This window comes from Urtica dioica, chromosome 2, assembly GCF_054948205.1.
Source record: "Urtica dioica subsp. dioica isolate 48M chromosome 2, U.dioica_male_clone48M_v1_H2, whole genome shotgun sequence".
Lineage (NCBI taxonomy): Eukaryota > Viridiplantae > Streptophyta > Magnoliopsida > Rosales > Urticaceae > Urtica > Urtica dioica.
The window spans coordinates 54,670,228-54,691,286 of NC_142757.1; the positions used below are offsets into that span (position 1 = coordinate 54,670,228).

At 37.6% G+C, this 21,059-nt stretch overlaps 1 protein-coding gene across 1 annotated transcript; it reads right to left on the reverse strand.

Annotated features, from left to right (window-relative positions):
- Positions 1-16,713: 16,713 nt before the first annotated feature.
- Positions 16,714-18,704, reverse strand: LOC149405783 ((S)-N-methylcoclaurine 3'-hydroxylase isozyme 1-like). Its single transcript, XM_089602186.1, has 2 exons — positions 17,681-18,704; positions 16,714-17,445 (listed from the first exon to the last, which is right to left on the reverse strand). The coding sequence occupies exons 1-2, from the start codon at positions 18,680-18,682 to the stop codon at positions 16,831-16,833; spliced, it is 1,617 nt and encodes a 538-aa protein (XP_089458312.1). The 5' UTR covers positions 18,683-18,704; the 3' UTR covers positions 16,714-16,830.
- Between the last annotated feature and the right edge of the window lie 2,355 nt (positions 18,705-21,059).

Genomic DNA, 21,059 nt, shown 5'->3' on the forward strand with positions numbered 1-21,059 from the left:
AGAAATGAATGTTTTGTCTTTTTGATCGGATTTGTTAAGCTTCCACTACTAGGTCCATAGTCCCCGATTCGGCTTCGATAAAGACGAATAGGAACTTTCTAATGACAATGTTTTCATTGTTATCATCTGGGTATTTGCAGAATAAAAATAAATATTTATGATAGTATTAATTATTTATTGTTTGATCAAGTAAATAATTAATCAATTAGTTATTTATTTGTTATTGGACCAAGTAAATAAATAATTAAATGGGCTTTGAGCATATTTTCGAAAATTCTAAGATTGGTATTTACCAATATTTTCTCTTTAGTTGTTTAAATAAAGGAGAGAGAATGATATATAAAAGGAAATAATATATTCTCCTTTATTCTCTCTCATGAATATTTAGAGAGAATATAATTAAAAGGAAATAATATATTCTCATTTATTCTCTCAATAATAAATATTCTTTATTTAAACAATAAAATAAAATATCCTAGTTACTGATCTGATGGATGAGAGAAAAAAGTAGGATTTATGGAGATAAGATCATAAGGCCCAGATTGAATCCATAGTGTGAACACATGATGTGAACACAATAATAGAAATAGAATATTCTGGAAAATACCCAGAAGATACAGTTCCCCCCCCCCCCCCCCCCCCCCCTCTTGAGTGGACAAATTTTTGCTCTCTCCCTTCTCCTCGGAATTCCGTGATTCCATTCCCATAAACACGGTGCGATCTAAATTCCAGATTTGAGATCGTAGTGAGATACATATTGTTGACCACTCATATTTCCCATTCGACTCGGATATTGCGTCTCGGAAGATTACGGTGTCATCAACGACGATTCAGACGAAGGAGTAGTCTCAAAGAGACTGAAGACGGATCTGTCAAAGCTTGAAGATTCGGTTCGTGAGCCCAACCCGTAAGTCTTCTAGAAACTCCTTAAAATATTTTTATCGGTTGCTTGCTCGCTCTCTTGTCTTTTAAATAAGAAATTAAACATGTAAACCTAGATATTGTTTAATAACCGTTTTAATTAGCTTATGATAGCGTAATTAAGTCTTCCGCTGCGTTATTAAAAGGTGTTCAATCACCAACAAATAGGTCATCTCCTCTCAGGTTGTGACATGTATGCGGCACGATCCGATATTGAAGAAGCGGTTGAGAGTAGTGGTAGAATGGTCCTCGATCTTCGAGATTCCGGTATCTCTTTGAAACAGTTTGTTGAGGAGATGACAAGCTGAGCTGGAGGGCTAGGCTGACGAGCTGAACCAGAGAGCTAAGCTGACAAGCTGAACCAAAGAGCTAAGATGACGAGCTAAGCCAGAGAGCTAAGCTAAGGAGCTGACGAGCTGAACCAGAGAGCTAGGCTGACGAGCTGAGCCGGAGAGCTACGCTGAATATGGCTTAGCTCACTATGTGTCATTGGCTGGGACTCAAGATCAATCTATGGGCCTGAACTAAATTGAACCCAAATGAATTTGTATTAATGGAGGACGAATTCCAACATCAATAGTTAGTTCCCCAGTTTATCTAGTACGTAGTACTAGCTAAACTAGAATACCTAAATTCGTGGCATTAGTTTTCCCGAGCGGGATATCCAAAAAAATAGCAAAAGCTAAGGAAAATTATGAGTAGCTCGTTGCTGAGGTATGATGGGCAGGGCGCCGCAAGCAAGAGCTCTCATTAAGAGATAGATAAATAAATTAGATTAATAACAAGTTAAGCCTCAATCTCGACTTTACTTAAATTATCTTGATCTTTGGAAAAAATTTATGCAAACAAAGGGTTTTGCTTATGAATTCTTGCGAGTTTGGCACTCGGCTTCTTTACCAAAGTCTCATTGCAATGTACCTTTCCTACTTGCTTAGGCTAATATGAAGTTTGATTGTGGCTAAATAATAATTTTACTGAGTTGGTAAAGAAAGTTGATATGTGATTTTGGGATTTGAATATATTGGATTTCAGATTGAGTCATATTTCTTATGGTTTTATTATTCAAAAAATGGAAAATGATACGTATATATCTTATGTTTTAGTGAAATGTTGAGTCTGACCTTTGGTTTTTAAAAACGCCGAGTTTGAATCATTTGTTTAATTAAAATGATAAAATTATACCATAAAATAGATAACATTGCTAGTAATCTTCCTTTTATTGACTTTTCATTGATAGCGACTATAATATTTATATGTAAACCCAATTTTACCCTAACTTATTCGCGTCATTTATATAATTTATTTATAAAACGAAAAAACAAACAACAATCACTGAATCATTTGGAATACAAATAGAGGAAATGGGTAAAAATCGACAGACTATAGTTATCAAAATTGCTTCTTCGAGCTCAAATACAGGGTTCAAAGTTGCATTTCGAACACAGAATGAAGAGATCTCTTGAGATGTATGAGTTTATTAGTCTATTTCGATTTATTACTATTTTTATATCAAAATTAGGAATTTGGGTGGTTGGAGTTCTAGTTTAGTGTTTTGTTCGTTTTTTTTATATCAGAGTCAACATTAATGAAAAGTCAATAGAATTTATTTGTGACATTGTTATTTATTTTATGGTATAATTTTGTCATTTTAATGAAACAGGAGGTACAAACTTGATATTTTTGAAAATCAAAGGTTAAATTCGACATTTCATTAAAATACATAATATAAATGTGTTATTTTCCCTTCAAAAAATTAAGAAAATAACCAATTTAAACGTTTGACATTGCAAAAATACCACGCTACCCTTGCTCATCTTCATCATCACTATATTATCTTTCTTTCTTCTTTTTTCAATATTATTAATATTTGGTTTTGTGTTTCAACACCTCTATTTATATTTTATAGTGTGTTTCACTCACTCACCCGCTCAAAAGCACTTAAGTTGTCTATATTTAGTATTTACTACCTAATCCCAGGCTATTATTTACTCTAGTGTCTATATTGGAAAGTGTCACCTTAGGCGTGTACTTTAAATATGTTTATCCAAATTCAAGTAATGAATTTCATACGATGTATGCGTACATAAAATTGTGGCACGTATTAATGCTTTCTTTAAAATACAAAAAAAAAAAAAAAAACTAATATTTAATTATATTACATTTCTCCTCCTCCTCCGGTTCCTTCCTTCCCAAGACCATTTATGTTTGTAGGTTTAAAAAAATTAATCCTTCCTATTTAATATAGCATTTTCTATAATATTATTTCTATACACATCTTCCACCTCTTTCCTTCCCAATACATTTTATGTTTGTATGTTAACAAAAATTATAATTAGACAATAATTAAGCATTCAATAACCTTATGTGACATTAATTAAGTTACTTATATATATATATATATATATATATATTGATTTTTAAATGATTTAGATGCTACTGAAAATCAAAAAGTCGAAGATGCTTATATAAAATAACCTCTATGTATATACAAATAAAATAACTCAAATAATAATACTAAAAAAAGTTATGAACCTAAATTAAACATGTTTAAAAATAATCGGTTATTCAACAAGTTGTATAATCCACTAATTGAATAATTATTTTAATCACTGTGTAAGGAATTTCAAAGAGAAATTTCATTTTATAGACCTACAAGTTAACAAAATATCGAGATTAGACTTCACACTTTAAAAATATCTAAAAATAGACTTTTGTCCCAATTTCGGACACAAATACCCTTTTGAATAAATACACTCATTTCACTTTCACTTTCTATCTTTTCAATCTCTATTTTGGTCTTTCATGCTCGATTCCGACGAAATATAACTAAATTCAATGAGATACGAGGGAATCCGACGAGCTATGATATCATAAAATGACAAAATTTTACGTGAATTTGACTTTTTCCGCGTAAAATGTCAAAAAAAGTATGAATTTTATCGTATACCATCGTACATTATCGTACGGCATTGTACGGTATCGTACGACATCGTACGGCATCGTACGTTATAATTATAATGTACATTATAATTTGTATGAATTTTATCGTATTCCATCGTACATTATCGTACGACATCGTACGTTATAATTATAATGTACATTATAATTTGTATGAATTTTATCGTACATTATAATTATAATGTATCGTACGGCATCGTACGTTATAATTATAATGTACATTATAATGTGTATGAATTTTATCGTACATTATAATTATAATATATCGTATCTCATCGTACGACATCGTATGTTATAATTATAATGTACATTATAATTTGTATGAATTTTATAGTACATTATAATAATAATGTATTGTATCTCATCGTACGACATCGTACGGCATCGATAATGTACGATGCTATACTATAAAATTCATATTTTTTGGACATTTTAAGCGGAAAAAGTCAAATTCACGTGAAATTTTGTCATTCTATGTTATCATAGCTCGTCGGATTCCTTCATATCTCATTGAATTTAGTTATATCTCGTCGAAATCGAGCGTGAAAGATCGAATGAAGGATTGAGAAGATATCTCAAGTGAAATGAGTGTATTTGTTCAAAATGGTATTTATGTCCGAAATTGGGACAAAAGTCCATTTTTAGATATTTTTAAAGTGTGAGGTCTAATCCCGATATTTTATTAACTTGTAGGTTTATAAAATGAAATTTCTCATTTCAAATTGTATATAATTTGATCAGCCCTAATCAATGCAAGATCTGAAACAAATTTGAATAATAATCGTTTTAATTTTACACTCTACCTTGTCGTATGCTATTATATACTTGCTGTTTATATTGGAAACTTGTTACCCGTCAAACGTGTTCATGTATGTAATCCAAATTAGTTGGCTGGCTATAATAAATCCCATGCGATATATATATATATATATATATTTAAACCCATGTCGGTACGTATCCCTTCCATACGGCCATGCCAACTTTGTAAAGTATTTTGGTCCAGATTCAATTAAATTCAAGATGACTTATTTTACTACAAATACATGTCTCAATTTTCAGTGATGTCATATGAGTGATGTCATCTGCATGAACTACCGTGGACTAATATTTTATATGAGCCTTTGAAGTAAATGCAACACATAGGTACACATCATAATTCAAATAATAATCGTGCGGTCGATCCGATGCAGCGACCTCCAGATCTGGAATCGCGCAGAGGTTCAGTCACCGGAGATGGCGCTCCAACGAGATCGACCGCCGTTCGGATCCGGGACGCTAATGGTGGCGCTCGACGGTTATTCTCCTTTAGACCCCAACCCGGTCCCTCACGCCAATTTTTTTTATATAATTATTTTATCCTAAAATAAATAGTATTTATTTTCTTTTAAATAATTTTTTTTCCTATTTAAATAAAATGAAAACAATTTTTTATTTATTTATTTTTTAATCAAAATTACCAGATTATGACATGTGGCGCTTAATATGTGACTTTAACGGCAAAAGTAGTAAAGGTGGAACAAATAATCAACATTAGTGATTTTTGCCTCGACTATTTAACGTTGAGTATTAAACTGCACCAATTCGAAAACTTTGAGTATTTTTGCCGCTATTAACTCTATAAATAAACACTCACACACATGAAGTTAGGAGCATTTACAAAATAAATTCGAAATTATGAGTCTAATTATCCTATAATCTCGTCATCTTGTAGCTCTGTTGCTTCTTTGCTTCACCTTGTCCTTCCATTAGTGATTCACAATGTGTAACTTATTAATGGTGAACTGTAATAATTTAAGATTCGTGGATCTACTTTATTGGTAGAATTGAATGCACGTACTGAAAGTAATTTAAGACCCAGCTGGTTAGAAGAGACGTACTTATTAAATAATAGAATAATATGTGGATGGCTTTCATATTGGCGAATCGGTCTTGAAGACCTGCCTTGGGATTCTTAACGACGGGGATGAGGTGGCCACCATTAATGATACTGTGGTCACCCTCATCCCCAAAGTCGAGGACCCGAGACGGGTCAGCGACTTCAGACCGATTAGCCTGTGCAATGTGATCTATAAGATAGTGGCCAAGTGCTTGGTCAATCGTCTTAAGACTACTATGCACGAGGCTATTTCTGAGTCCCAGAGCGCTTTCGTTGGAGGCAGACTGATCTTCGATAACGTCATGGTTGGTTTCGAGGCTCTCCATACGATGAAACGGAAACGCTTCGGAAATGGATTGTGTGCGTCTCTCAAGCTTGACATGGGGAAGGCTTTCGACAGGGTCGAGTGGACCTACCTGGAGTCGATGATGCTGAGACTGGGATACAGCACGCGGTGGGTGCACCTTATCATGAGATGCGTTACCTCAGTCAGATTTGCTTTCAACATCAATGGCTCCATCCGTGGCAGTGTGACTCCTTTCAGAGGCCTCCGCCAGGGGGACCCTCTCTCTCATTTCCTTTTCCTCTTCTGCTCGGAGGGTCTCTCGAGCCTCTTTCAAGCGAACGAGGATGCTGGAGCGATTTCAGGAGTCCGGTTCCGAGATCTCCACGTGTCCCACCTTCTCTTTGCGGATGATAGCTTAGTTTTCTGCCGAGCGACTCCTGACGAGTGTGAGAGGGTTACAGACATTTTACGGACTTATTCAGAGGCCTCGGGCCAGATGGTGAACTTTCAAAAGTCCGATGTTTGTTTCGGTACGGAGGTTAGCAAAGAGGAAGGTGAGGTTTTGGCTCAAATCCTAGGTGTTAGGAAGACGGACTGCCATAAGCGATACCTGGGTCTTCCCGCATTCTCTGGTCAGAGGAAGGCAGAGCTTTTTGGGTTTGTGAGAGACCGTGTCTGGGCTAAGATTAAGAGTTGGAATGGTCTCTCCCTCTCGCAGGCCGGCAGAGAGGTCCTCATTAAATCTGTCATTCAGTCGATCCCCAGTTACGTGGCCTCTTGCCACAAGATCCCTCTGCGTTTGATTAGAGACATCCATTCGGCGATCGCCAGATTCTGGTGGGGGGGTGGAACGGCGACGAAGAAGATCCACTGGTGCAAGTGGGAGTACCTCACGCGTCACAAGTCAGAGGGCGGGATGGGCTTCAGAGATCTGGAGAAGTCCAACCAGGCCCTTCTGGCTAAGAGTGTCTGGAGGCTTCTCAGGAGACCGGATAGTCTGGTAGGACGAGTCTACAAACAAAGCTACTTCTCTGACGGTGATATTATGACGGCTCTCCCTGGCTCGTGTAGCTCTTCCATTTGGCGCAGTCTTCTTTGGGGACGTGAGATTATTCAGTCCGGTTCGAGATGGCGGATCGGGGACGGGGAATCTGTGTTGGTCATGGGCGACAGTTGGGTTCCGAGAGACAGACCGGCCACCTGGACTGATCCCCCTTGGATTCCCCCCGATATGCGGGTTGCTGAGCTTATGAGAGTCGACGGTAGCTGGGACGTCGATCTTATTACAGCGATGTTCGGGGCGGAGGACGCAGCGGCGATCTTGAGCATCCCGTGTGGCGGTGAGGGTATCCCTGACGTGCGTCGCTGGCATTTCACTGAGGACGGAGAGTACTCCGTCAAGAGCGGTTTTCGTGTTGCGATGGAGAGAGCCAGTACTCCGGCCGCCAGCTCTTCAGATCCGACGGTGATGGAGAGGTGGTGGACGAAGTTCTGGCAGCTGAGAACCCCTCCTAAGGTGAAACTCTTCTGTTGGCGAGTCTATTTAGGCCAGATTCCGGCCAGAGCAGTCTTAGCCAAGAAGAGGATCACCTCTGACGACAGTTGCCCTGTTTGTCAGGAGGCGAGAGAGACTGTTTTCCACGCGATTTGGGGTTGCAGGTGGAGCAGGAGAGTCTGGAAGGAGGTGGGCTTCGGCCACATTCTTCCGCCTTTCAGGGACGGCGATGCTTTCGACGCTATCCTCAGAGTGACGGAGATCCTTGAGGTTCGTTTTCATGAGCTTTTCTTTACTATTATCTGGGAACTTTGGAACCACAGGAACAACGTCTTAGCCGGGAGATCAGCTTGGAGCCAACCTCAGCTAGTCCAGTGGACGGTGAGCTTCCTCGAGGAGTACAGAGCGGCTACAGTTGGGGAGACCCCGAGGAGCACGAGAGTGACTACGACCCCCAGATGGACCCCCCCAGGGACGGGACCCTATCGATTAACGTCGACGCGGCACTCGCTCGCGACCGTGGAGGCTTCGGTGTCGGCTGTATAGTTCGAGACCACACCGGAGAGGTGATCGCCTCGCAGACGCTTTTCCTGGCTAGGGGGTTCTCCCCCCAGCTTGCGGAAGCGTATGCTGTCCTCCAGGGCATAGAGCTAGTTCGCAGCGTCGGTGGCAGGAGAGCGGAGATCCAGTCTGACTGCTTGGGGGTGGTGAGGATGATTGACGAGGGCGTGACGCCTGCGGCAGAGCTTGGGACGATCTTGCACCGCATCTTCAGAGAGGTGAGGGAGCTTGAGGTTTTTCGCATTATTCATATTTCTCGTCTATGTAATGTTGCTGCGCATAATCTAGCGCGCTACGCGGTTAACCATCACTCGTCCTCGACCTGGCTGGGTTTAGTCCCGCCTTGTTCGGAAGAGGCCATTAGGGCCGATGATCGCGAGTTGAGGTCCCGCGCGGCCTCATAGGGCCCTGTTTGTTTGAGATAACTTCTGTTTTCTTTCCGTTGGTTCCTGTTTCTTTCTTATTTTTGTAACCACGGTTTTCCGGTTTTCCTCCGCCATACGTGAGGGCTTTTATGATATTCCGTGGCACCGACCACGTTTCCTCAAAAAAAAAAAAGTGGCACCGACCACGTTTCCTCAAAAAAAAAAAAAAAAAAAAAAAGAACTTTGAGAAATATATAATTATAAATACACTAAATTGTGTTTATACATAAATGTCATAAATTAATTGAAAAATTACTATCCGCTATACCTCTGAAGACCGAAATATTGTAACGACCATGTTTTCAGAACGGTCTTTACTTAAGATACTTTTAAATACTTTAAAAAAATGATTTCTTTTTTTTATCGTCTAACTTTATTAAAAAAAATTAACATTAAAAATCCGAACTTAGTAAGAATATGAAATTAATATATTTAACTTTCTAAAAGTCTTTAAGAAAATTTGGAAACCACAAATATAGATTCAGAACCAAAGTATTAGTATTTTAAATAATGTCCAAAACAAAACAATGAAATTAAACACGGTTAAAAAATTGATAAGATATATGCAAGAGTGGCTTTATTTTAAGAGATTTGTTATTCACTAAGCCTATTCAAACGTAACGATTTCATTTTACCCTACGTTTGAGATTTTTTAGATTTTTAGTCATTTCGCTTATGTGGCAACGTTTATGGCTGGTTGAATTTTCGGTTTTGTCCTTGTTTTGTTTTTCGGTTTCAAAAATAAATCGTTGTTATTTGTTTTTAGAGATTAAACATGTGTTTAGTTTTTATAACTCATGAATATTTATTTGACTTTATTTCATATCTTTTAGGACTCTGTTATCACGTTGCTTTGACACAATTCTTTTTTTTTTTTTCTTTCGAATTAAGCCTGTATAAGCGCGTTTAAACAATAGAAGTTTTGAACATTATTCATCGCCACAAACAAGCTTTCTGCGCCCCTGAAAAGTAAGTGTCTCAAATCTGATTTTTTGCGTTGTATGGTGGACAAGATTACACCACACAGGGTGTGGCGGAGATTATTCGTACCCGATTCAAAGTTGAATTTAGTTATTTCAAGGCATGGAAGGCGCGTGGTCAGAATTTGACTGATCTTCAGGGAGATTTTGCAAAGTCTTATTCTCATTTACCTACTGTGGGAGCGATGATTCAAGAAAAAAATCCAAGTATAATAGTTGTATAAATTTGCATTTCAGTATTAGTTAATATAACATATTTTTTGCTGTTAATAATAATTATTAACATTTATTATCATAACATACAGGAACTTACACACTTACTGAAACCGATGTCGAAAACTTTGAGTATTTTTGTCGCTATTAACTCTATAAATAAACACTCACACACATGAAGTTAGGAGCATTTACAAAATAAATTCGAAATTATGAGTCTAATTATCCTATAATCTCGTCATCTTGTAGCTCTGTTGCTTCTTTGCTTCACCTTGTTCTTCCATTAGTGATTCACAATGTGTAACTTATTAATGGTGAACTGTAATAATTTAAGATTTGTGGATCTACTTTATTGGTAGAATTGAATGCACGTACTGAAAGTAATTTAAGACCCAGCTGGTTAGAAGAGACGTACTTATTAAATAATAGAATAATATGTGGATGGCTTTCATATTATAGAGAACTTTGAGAAATATATAATTATAAATACACTAAATTGAGTTTATACATAAATGTCATAAATTAATTGAAAAATTACTATCCGCTATACCTCTGAAGACCGAAATATTGTAACGACCATGTTTTCAGAACGGTCTTTACTTAAGATACTTTTAAATACTTTAAAAAAATGATTTCTTTTTTATCGTCTAACTTTATTAAAAAAATTTAACTTTAAAAATCCGAACTTAGTAAGAATATGAAATTAATATATTTAACTTTCTAAAAGTCTTTAAGAAAATTTGGAAACCACAAATATAGATTCAGAACCAAAGTATTAGTATTTTAAATAATGTCCAAAACAAAACAATGAAATTAAACACAGTTAGGCGAACCAGAATAAAAAAAATTGATAAGATATATGCAAGAGTGGCTTTATTTTAAGAGATTTGTTACTCACTAAGCCTATTCAAACGTAACGATTTCATTTTACCCCACGTTTGAGATTTTTTAGATTTTTAATCATTTCGCTTATGTGGCAACGTTTATGGCTGGTTGAATTTTCGGTTTTGTCCTTGTTTTGTTTTTCGGTTTCAAAATAAATCGTTGTTATTTGTTTTTAGAGATTAAACATGTGTTTAGTTTTTATAATTAATGAATATTTATTTGACTTTATTTCATATCTTTTAGGACTCTGTTATCACGTTGCTTTGACACAATTCTTTTTTTTTTCTTTCGAATTAAGCCTGTATAAGCGCGTTTAAACAATAGAAGTTTTGAACGTTTTCTTTTTGAATTTCTAGAATCATAACTCCTCACAGCTGCTGTTATACTTTTCACGATGGATGGTTCAAAATCTTCATTTATCGACTCAGGTATGTCTCTTTTTTGTTGAATGAACTTGTAGGTTATGTTATTATTGTTTATTTCCAGCTTTGGTAATTATCTTTCATGGATGTTGATTATTGGTATTCGTTTGTGTTTGATCTCTGTTGCATTGAATTTGTTTAAGCGACAATGTTTAGATAATGAAGATTCAGTATCGACTCATCAAACTGAGAACATTGATAATCACGACGAAATTGTTTTAGTTGATGAAAAGGATTTGAAAAATTGTCCAATAATGCACGTTGATTTTAATTTCAATAATATGTTTATGAAGAAAAAAAGTGTTGGTTATGGCGATTCGTATGTTGGCTTTGAGAAACAATTTTCAGTTTAGAGTCAAAGATCGTGCAAGGTTCGATATAGTGTCATATGTGTTAACTCTTATTGTTCCTGGAGATTGAATGCTAATGTTTGCTCGGAATCTAAATTCTGGATTATCATGACTTTTGTGAAAGAGCATACTTGTTTTGGGAAGAACATTATTCATCGCCACAAACAAGCTTTCTGCGCCCCTGAAAGGTAAGTGTCTCAAATCTGATTTTTTGCGTTGTATGGCGGACAAGATTACACCACAGGGTGTGGGGGAGATTATTCGCACCCGATTCAAAGTTGAATTTAGTTATTTCAAGGTATGGAAGGCGCGTGGTCAGAATTTGACTGATCTTCAGGGAGATTTTGCAAAGTCTTATTCTCATTTACCTACTGTGGAAGCGATGATTCAAGAAAAAAATCCAAGTATAATAGTTGTATAAATTTGCATTTCAGTATTAGTTAATATAACATATTTTTTGTTGTCAATAATAATTATTAACATTTATTATCATAACATACATGAACTTACACACTTACTTAAACCGATGTCGATAGGAATTTCAAATACTTTTTCTTAGCTATTGGTGCTTCTATACATGGATGGAAACATATCCGCCCGGTGATATTTGTTGATGACACTTTTCTCGAAGGGAAGTCGTATGAGACATTGCTTTTGGCTATTTGTGCTTCTATACACTGTTAGTGCTTCTTCTTCTTTTTTACTTTTACAGTTCCATTTAAATTAAATTCAAAATCTTATGAAAATTTAAAATTATATATACGGAAGCTAGTCCCTAGAGATATTGAAGGAATTAACATCGATCAATGATTGTTGATTAAGCCCAAAAGAGAGGAAAACGATCAATTGTTGGGCCTGAGTTAAAGGTTGAACAAATAGGCCCATTTGACTAAAAAGAATTAACGTATATTTGGTCTTGTGTAAATGAAACATTTCATAGTAGACTCTCTCTCTCTCTCTCTCTCTCTCTCTCTCTCTCTCTCTCTCTCTCTCTCTCTCTCTCTCTCTCTCTCATATTAAACAAGGAATGAGTTTATAGTGAACGTCCCTTCATTAAAGTAGAAATACCATGAGAGCCATCCATTCGCTTTTGATAAAAATGAGTAAGTATCGACATAGATGCCTTTGCTAATTCTCTCCGCCTTTGCTAATTCTCTCCGATCGTAGAAACATTTTTGTATTCTCTCTCAACCAATCAATCAACTTTGAAATTGGAAAATTTCTAGCTTTCGAGTCCATGGCATTCATATACTCGGCATTGTTTTACATCATGATTGAGTACCTTGAATTGGCAATGTAGCAACGAGCCCATATCTCATATCCGACTTCATTCGCAAGGTATCGTCGAATTTCAATATTTTTCCGGTCGATCATGTGATGCATATACTTTTCAAATTCCATACAGTTATATGCCTTTGTTGCACATAAAACTTCCAGTTGAAATTCTTGGTGAGACCTTTGAAATTGTTCTTCACGTTGCAATAATATCTAAAAATATTATTAGGTATTAGATGCGACAAATATTATTAGGTATTAGATGTGACAAATATCTTAATGGACCCATAAAATATAGTACGCCGTGTCCATTTTTCTTTTGCTATTTTTTTTAAAAATAAGCTAGACAAATATCATTCATAATTTTTTTTTTTCATATTTAGTGTTAATTTAATTTTTTTTAATTATTAGATAATTAAACTAATTTTTTTAACGTAGAGATAGCTCACCTTGAAAATCAACTATACATGCCTTCAAAAAAAAAAAAAAAAATCAATTAGACATTTCCGCACATATCTTACCAAATTTATCTTTCTTTTCCACCTGGGGGTGTTTGCCTTCAAATTTTATTTGACTGAATTATATATCCCTGTGTATTCAGAATTGTTTAATTATTCCATATCTCAATCTTATATCAATGCATCTGCCGGAAAATAATACCTTTTTTTATTTATTTACTTGACAGTACTCTCATATCATATTTAATTTGATGCAGCTTATTAGACGTATATGCTTAGTTTGTTATATTTCGAGCATCGAATAATATCTAAGAAGATGACACACGTGAAACGACAACCAATTTCAGGTCACCTATATTATATATACAGAAACTCACATATTACTACAGTAGGTTGTAAGGGATTCCCAAACAAAAAAAAATGATAGTAATAAAAAAGATTCGATATCTTGTTTTACTACCGATTTGGTCACTGATGATTCATCCTGCGCATTCGGACGGCAGAAAATCGTCGGAACGGAATTCCGAGCATCGACTGCGCCTCGTGGAAGAACCGTCTACCGCTGGATGAAGGACGGAAATTTCCTTCCGCGGACGTGGCGGAAATGTCAGAGGAGCGCTCGGGGGGGTCGCTGACTTGACGTTTGAGTTTTTTTTTTTTTTTTTTTTGGGTTCATCTGGGCCGTTGGATATAAAATCCAACGACCCAGATCATGTCTGCCATTGTTGCAGGTTTCTCGCAGCTCGGAAGGAAGGCGTTCCGTCAAGTTCCGTCGAATATTCACTCGGCACGGAAATACCATTTCCGGACCCACGGAATTTCCGTGTGAAACGCGACGGAAAGCTTCCTTCCGGGAGATCGTCGGAAGGTCTCGTCCTCGGTACGGCATGTCCGATTTCGTCCGTTGCCCAGCTTGACTGATGATGATGTCAATCAATTAATTGCTCGCCGAAAGCAAATAATTTTAAAGGTTAATTGTTATAATTCGAGCATCAAATTATATCTAGAAGACGACACACGTGAAAAGACAAACATTTTTTTAGGTTACTTAATATTATATTTACGTGTATATAAAAACTCACATCACGACATTACGGTTAGGTGCCGGGATTTAAAAAAAAAATTAATTTTGTGATCCAGAAGATTTGATTGCATTAATTTAAGAATTAATGACATTTTTGTCCCTCGTCTTTGACCTCTTTAACAACTTGGTCCCTGATTAAAAAAACTTGCAATCTTGCCCCATTATGATCAGCCAATTTTCATGTTTGGGACTTCTGTTAATTTATTTTTTCAAAATTGGCGGATACTCATCACGTGCAAGTCACGCGTGCGAATTGGGGAGGGTAATTATGTCTCACCTATATTTCATTTCATTTCCTTTAATTTAAGAATTTCAGAGTAAATAGAATTTCAGAGTAAATAAAGGAACAATTAACAGAACGACAGCTCCACCGACCGTCGACCGTCGAAGCTCCAGAACGACAGCTCCACCGCGTGGCTCGCCAGCACGTACACCCTCCCCGCTGCCACCACGCACCCGCCGTCGGGAACGCACTGGCTTCGGAGAGCCACGCGCCGGCCTCCACGTCGAACAGGTCCATCGACCCAGCGTACACAGCGAAGATGGTGGGTCCGACGGCGCAGATCCGGGCGTGCGGCGGGGCGGCGGCGAGGAAGGCGGAGAGGTTCCACTCTCGCGGTTAGTCGCCGACCTCTTCGAAAGCTAGGGTTCCCATCGACCTCGTTGAAAGTCCGCCATCGCAGAAACCTCGTGAGCTCAGAATTCGGACTAAGAGCGGGTTATTGATAGCCAGCCTCTTCCTAGCCAGACTCGTCGCCATTGCAGATTATTCAAGCTCTCTTTCTCGCTCGGGCCTCAGCGATTCCACTCAGTCAATAACAAGACGACGAAAAAAAAAAAACTTGACAGCTGTGGGATTTGAACCCACGCCCTTGCGGACCAGAGCCTAAATCGGCGGCGACGAGAATCGGGAGAGGCACTCCAGGAGGACGTCGTCCAAGAGAAAATCAACAAACACTTCTAATTTCACGAGTTCAAGCACACAACCAAACCATTCAGCTACTAATCCACATCAAACCCGCTTCAATTTCACAAATCCAATGCGAGTCTCCAAGTACGACGTCTGGATCTCCCAGCCCTCCTCCGTCTCGGAGCGCCGCTGCCATTTGCTCCGGGAGATGGGACTCAGCGGCGACCCTTCCCTTTCCTGCTCCTCCACCGACACCGGATTTTGCCGCCGCGGAAACGTGTCGCGCTCGGCTTCAGAGCCTCCACGGAGATCGACCAGAATCCATGACCGGCATCGCTAGGGTACTTGTGCGGCAGATACTGAACTTTTTTTATTTAACAAAACTTAAAATTAAAAACAAATAAATTGTATAAATGAGGATGGCATTTTAATAACTTTACTCTTTTTATTCGACACGTAAGCATTTTCTGTCTATTTTGACACTAAAAGTAACAGAAGGATTATAATTGAAAATTTGATTATCATAAAAGATCAAAATGACAGTTTTTTTTAACGAATGTTCAACATGTTAAAGTGGTCAAAGACGATGGACCAAAAATGTCATTAATTCTTAATTTAATGCCGATTTTGTCACCGATATCAGTCAATTAATTGCTCGCTGTCTCAGCAAATAATTTTAAAGGTCAGCATAGAATATATAAAACTCCAATGGTTTTTAATTTTGTAACAGATGTTTGTGTCCAAATTAATATTTGTGCTGATAAAGGAGAAAATTCGGTTAATCGAATTTAATTGTTAATTATTAAACGTGGTTAAAGTTAATTGTTAATCGATATTATTTCAGTCCAATTAATTGAAATTAACCGATTTAACCAAGCTATAATTAAGTGTGAATATTTGAATTTCAAAATTAATATTAATAGCATTTAATCAGAGATTGTAATTGATTATGCACTATTTAATGCATATTGGCAAACGAATTAGAATGCTCATATACAATTAATTGATTGAAAATGTGAAATCATCAATATCAGTGACCAAATCGTGAGTTTTTGGTTCTCTGTTTGTTGACATAGATATCAACAATTGAGGTTTGAGTTTTCTGTTTGTTGACATAGATGTCAATAATTGACATCTATTGTTGACATCAATTTTTTATGATAAAATTGTATTTGTACAAATGGCTTAGTAGTATTTTTGGCCAAATTAAGTTTTTTATGAGAAATTGAAAAAAAAAACCTTATCAAATGGAAGTGGTTGATGCAATTTCTCAAGTATTAATCAGATCTTTACCAAAAAAAAGTATTAAATTATAACTATACATATATTCAAATTGTGCATGCTTTCTTAAAATATAATAGAAAAGTATGTTGCTTTAAGATATTAACCACATTTAAATTAGAAAAACTAGGTTAGTAATAAAAATAATATAGGGCTATATTCATTAATTCACGTTGATTATTGCATTTTCTGTGATATCATCCCATTTATTAAAATAATAATAATAATAATAATAATAATATAGGGCTAGAATTTTATTTGCAAAAAAAAAAAAAAAAAAAAAAAAAAACAAACAAACAAACTATAGTTGCAACTTGCAAATTGCAATGCAAGAAAGGCAAATAGTTTTATTTCTTTATTTACTACAACAGAAATATCAACAAACAGCAATAACATAAACTTGAGAGACAGAGAGAGAATATGACGTGGAATGAAATCATAATCATAAATTCATTTAGCCCTAGGCGTAGGAACAAGACGGAGAGGCTCTTTCATCCTCATCGCAATGCCGTACTTCTCTCTCATGTCCACGTCACTCGGAGCCATCCCCTCCGGCAGAGACCAGTCAAACCAGTGAATCAGCGACGCCACAAGCAGCGGAATCTGCTTCGCCGCCAACGGCATTCCGGGGCACATCCTCCGACCCGACCCGAACGGAAAGTACTCGAAATCCGCTCCCTTGAAATCCAAACCCGGCCGGGCGAGAAACCTCTCCGGCAGAAACTCCGACGGTCTTTCCCAAACCCTAGGGTCGAGCCCGATGGCCGAGACGTTGACCAGGATTTGACTGTCTTTGGGGATCGAGAAGCCCATGACGTGGCAGGACTCGGTGGCGCGGTGGGGGAGCAGGAGAGGCCCCAGCGGATGGAGGCGGAGGATCTCTTTGAAGCAGGCTTGGAGGTACGTCAGGTTTTGGAGGTCTGACTCTTTGACCGATTCGCGTTGACCGATCTCTCTCTCGAGCTCGTCTCGGACTTTTTTCATGCATGTCGGAGATCTTATCAGCTCTGCCATTAGCCACTCCACTGTGGAGCTGCTTGTCTCCGTGCCAGCAGCGAAAAGCTCCTGTAAAATTATTATAAATATTTATAATATCACACTTGATGAAAATGAGACTTTAATATTTTAATTGCACTCAAGTTTTGGTAATATATATATATATATATATATATATATATATATAAGCTATGATGCTTTATAACATATACTTTCAAAGTCTCGTATATGTATTACGTAAACAAAATTAATTATAAATTGACAAAACGAAATAATTGAATGAGAGAGAAAGGCCATTAATTACCACAAAGAGCACGTTGATTTGGTCGCTGGAGAAACCATTTTTAATAAGAGCATCAAGAAAATCACCGGGGCATGAATCAATAATACGATCATCAATACCATTATAATTATTATTATTATTATTATTTTTCTTGGCTTCTTCTTTTTCCTCCATGATTTTGTCCCACAATTGGCACGCCTTGTGACAAAGCGCTCTAGCCCTTTTCTGCAAACCCTGCAGATCAAACCGAGCCAAAACCGGATAAAAATCCGATATATTCGGAGAAGAAGCCACGTCAGTCATGCCCTGCATGAGGTCGCAAATCCCTCCGGTGAGTCCCTCGCGATCCAACCGCACGAGGTCTTTCGAGACGAGGATGTTGCTTAGTGCGTTGAGCGCGGTGGCGAAAGAGACCTCTCGGATCATCAAAACCCTACCTTCCATTTCCCTCACAAACCCTAGCATCTCCTCGACTTTCCTCTCCCTTATTTGCGCCTGCGAGGCTATGGATTTCCCCGAGAAGAGCTCGGTCCGGCAAAAAGTCCGGACGCTCCTCCAATCCTCGTCGCACTCGGCGACCCACCCGATCGAGCAGTTTCTGAGCTCCATGCACCGCGCGGGGGCCACGTGGGGCACGAACCGGGCCGAGAGGACCTTGTCGTGGGTCCGGAGAATCTCGGAGGCCGCTTCGGGGGACGAGCCCACCACCACGAGCTTTGGCCCGAGCCGGAACGAGAGGATCGGACCGTAGGTTTGGGCCCATAGGGTTAGGGTTTGGTGGGGGTTTGGGCCGAGTTGGAAGAGGTTTCCGATCACCGGCCACGCGAAAGGGCCGGGTGGGAGAGGAGGGGATTTGGAGAGGAATAATGGGTTGAGTTTGGAAACTAACAAGAAGATTAGAGGTAAGGAAAAAAAGATTAGGGCTGGGATAATTGGGAAGTTTTGAAGAAGGTTATTATTATTAGTGCTTGTTGTTTTGAGGATTTCTTGAGGGAAGAGTGTTTGTGTAGTGGTTTGAGACATTTTGTTTGATGCTAAGCAAGATGAGGGGTCTTTTTTTATTTATAGAGCAAGTTTTTTTTTTTTTTTTTTTTTGGTAATTGTAATGATTATTTTATGAGTAATAAAGATATGGAAATGTTTTGAGATCTGAGCGAGAAAAGAAACATTATACACAGAAAAAGTTGTCCGAAGATAACATTTCATGTGATGGAAAATTTAACGTACTCATCAATAATGTATATTTTAAATGAAATTACTGTCACCGCTACTATACATGTAGGCAGTTACTAAGCGTGGAATCTAGAGTAGGGGCTAATTTGCAAAAAAAAAAAAAAAAAAACAATTCAAGAGAGGCTGATTTATAAATTTTGAGAGTAAACAAATATAAAAACAAAATAAAAAATGAGCAAAAAAAAAAAGAATATAGCTCACTCTAGATTGGTACTGACTTCGAACCTGCAGGTAGGAGCTCAAAATATTCCACACGTATTATTACCGATAAAGTATGGACAAAGTTGAAGTTGGTCATATACATTTTTGTTAAATGTACGTATATCTAGTTACTTATATACAAAATGCGCTTTCCTGTAAGATTATAACCTAATTATAATAATGTATATAATCAGATTTTTGAGTCCTAATAATAAGGCTTATTATTATAAGCACCAATCCTAATAAAGATTGGGACACTTTTGTCATTTTTCTCACAACATCTCTCTCTCTCTCTCTCTCTCTCTCTCTCTCTCTCTCTCTCTCTCTCTCTCTCTCTCTCTCTCTCTCTCTCTCTCTCTCTCTCTCTCTCTCTCTCTCTCTCTCTCTCTCATTTCCTATTTTCTCTCATTAGATCTGTCTCTAACATTGATAGAAACTTTGAAACAATAATCTGAATAAGATAGAAAAACAAGTCGTTCGAGTAATTAAATTTTATTTATCTGGTCCCGATGAGATATTTTACGTGAACAATATAAGACTAGGGTTATGTAAAAACTTGGCCAGGTATATAAAACGTCAATTGTGGGTTGGTCCAGCAAAATAAAATAAAAATTAGAGTAGTTCTCATTTCCTGATACTCCAAAGCACATAACCTGATAATTTTTTTTTTATCATGTTTATATATAATAAAAAAGGGATAATTTACAAGATTACCCCCTGAACTCGTGCTTGATTAACAAAGTGCACTCTGTACTCGGATTTTCAACAAAAAATACTCTGAACTCAGGTTGATGTTGACTTTTGCCCCTTCTGTTAAACCTTTTCAGTTACCGTCCAATTGAGGTGCACGTTTCACTCACGTGAGCTGAGTATGGAGTTGAAATTATCATTATACCCTTCGGAAACTAATAAAAACTAATAAATTAGGTCAATATTTGAACATAATCAGAAACAATTACAAAATCCCAAAATCCGTGTAACCCTAAACCCCCAAATCGCGCGGTTCGTCGGTCTTCAAACCCAAATCGCGCGGTCTCTTCAATTTTAAAACCCAAATCGGGCGTTGTCGTCGATCTTCAAACCAATCTTCTCAACCCAAAACGAACCCATAATCTCAGATTGTATACTTGTTCCACATGGATTCGTCGTCGAATAGCGCATTTACAGCAAGCGTCGACGAAGCAGTGGAGAGTCGTCGGAGTCCTCGTTGCAAATGCGGTCTGTTGAGTGTCGAGCGCACGTCATGGACGTGTGACAACCCAGGTCGGAGGTTTTATGGCTGTTCCAGATACAAGGTAAGGGTTTATTAATATTTGTATTCCTGGTTGTCGTCTGCGTATCACTTGATTAATTGAGGACGGTGATGGGTTTTATTCGCAGAAAAATGTGGAAGCTGGTTGTGGCATGTTACAATGGATTGATCCGAAAATGTGTAAAAGGTCTCTCCAAATTATCCCGGGTTTATTGAAGAAAATAAATAAACTGGAGGAGGAGGGAATGAGTGATGAAGTCGCGAAGAAGAATATTGTATATGAAGCCAGTTGCGAGACTAAGGAAGGGAGCCAGTTGATTCTAGCAGAATTACTTAATATTAACGCCGCTGTGTATCAAGTCCGTGGTGAGATGAAGGAAGCGAAGGAAGTGAGTGTAAAACTGATTGCAGAAGCCCAGAAAATCAAGAACATTATGTTAATAATTGTTGTTGTATTAATTTATGCGCTTTGTTTCAAATAGCCCCAAACTGAATATGTTTAATGGTATGTGTAACTGTGTATGTGTAATTGTGTGTGTGTAATTGTATTTTGCTGTGTGTAATGTTAAAGTTTTATTTGTGATCATATACTTGCAGTAGTTAGTATAACAGGTTTATGGTATGTGTAATGGGGATATCCTGTGTAATGGTATGTGTAACAGGTTTATGGTATTTTATGTGTGCAATGATATGTGTAACTGTGTAAGTGTAATG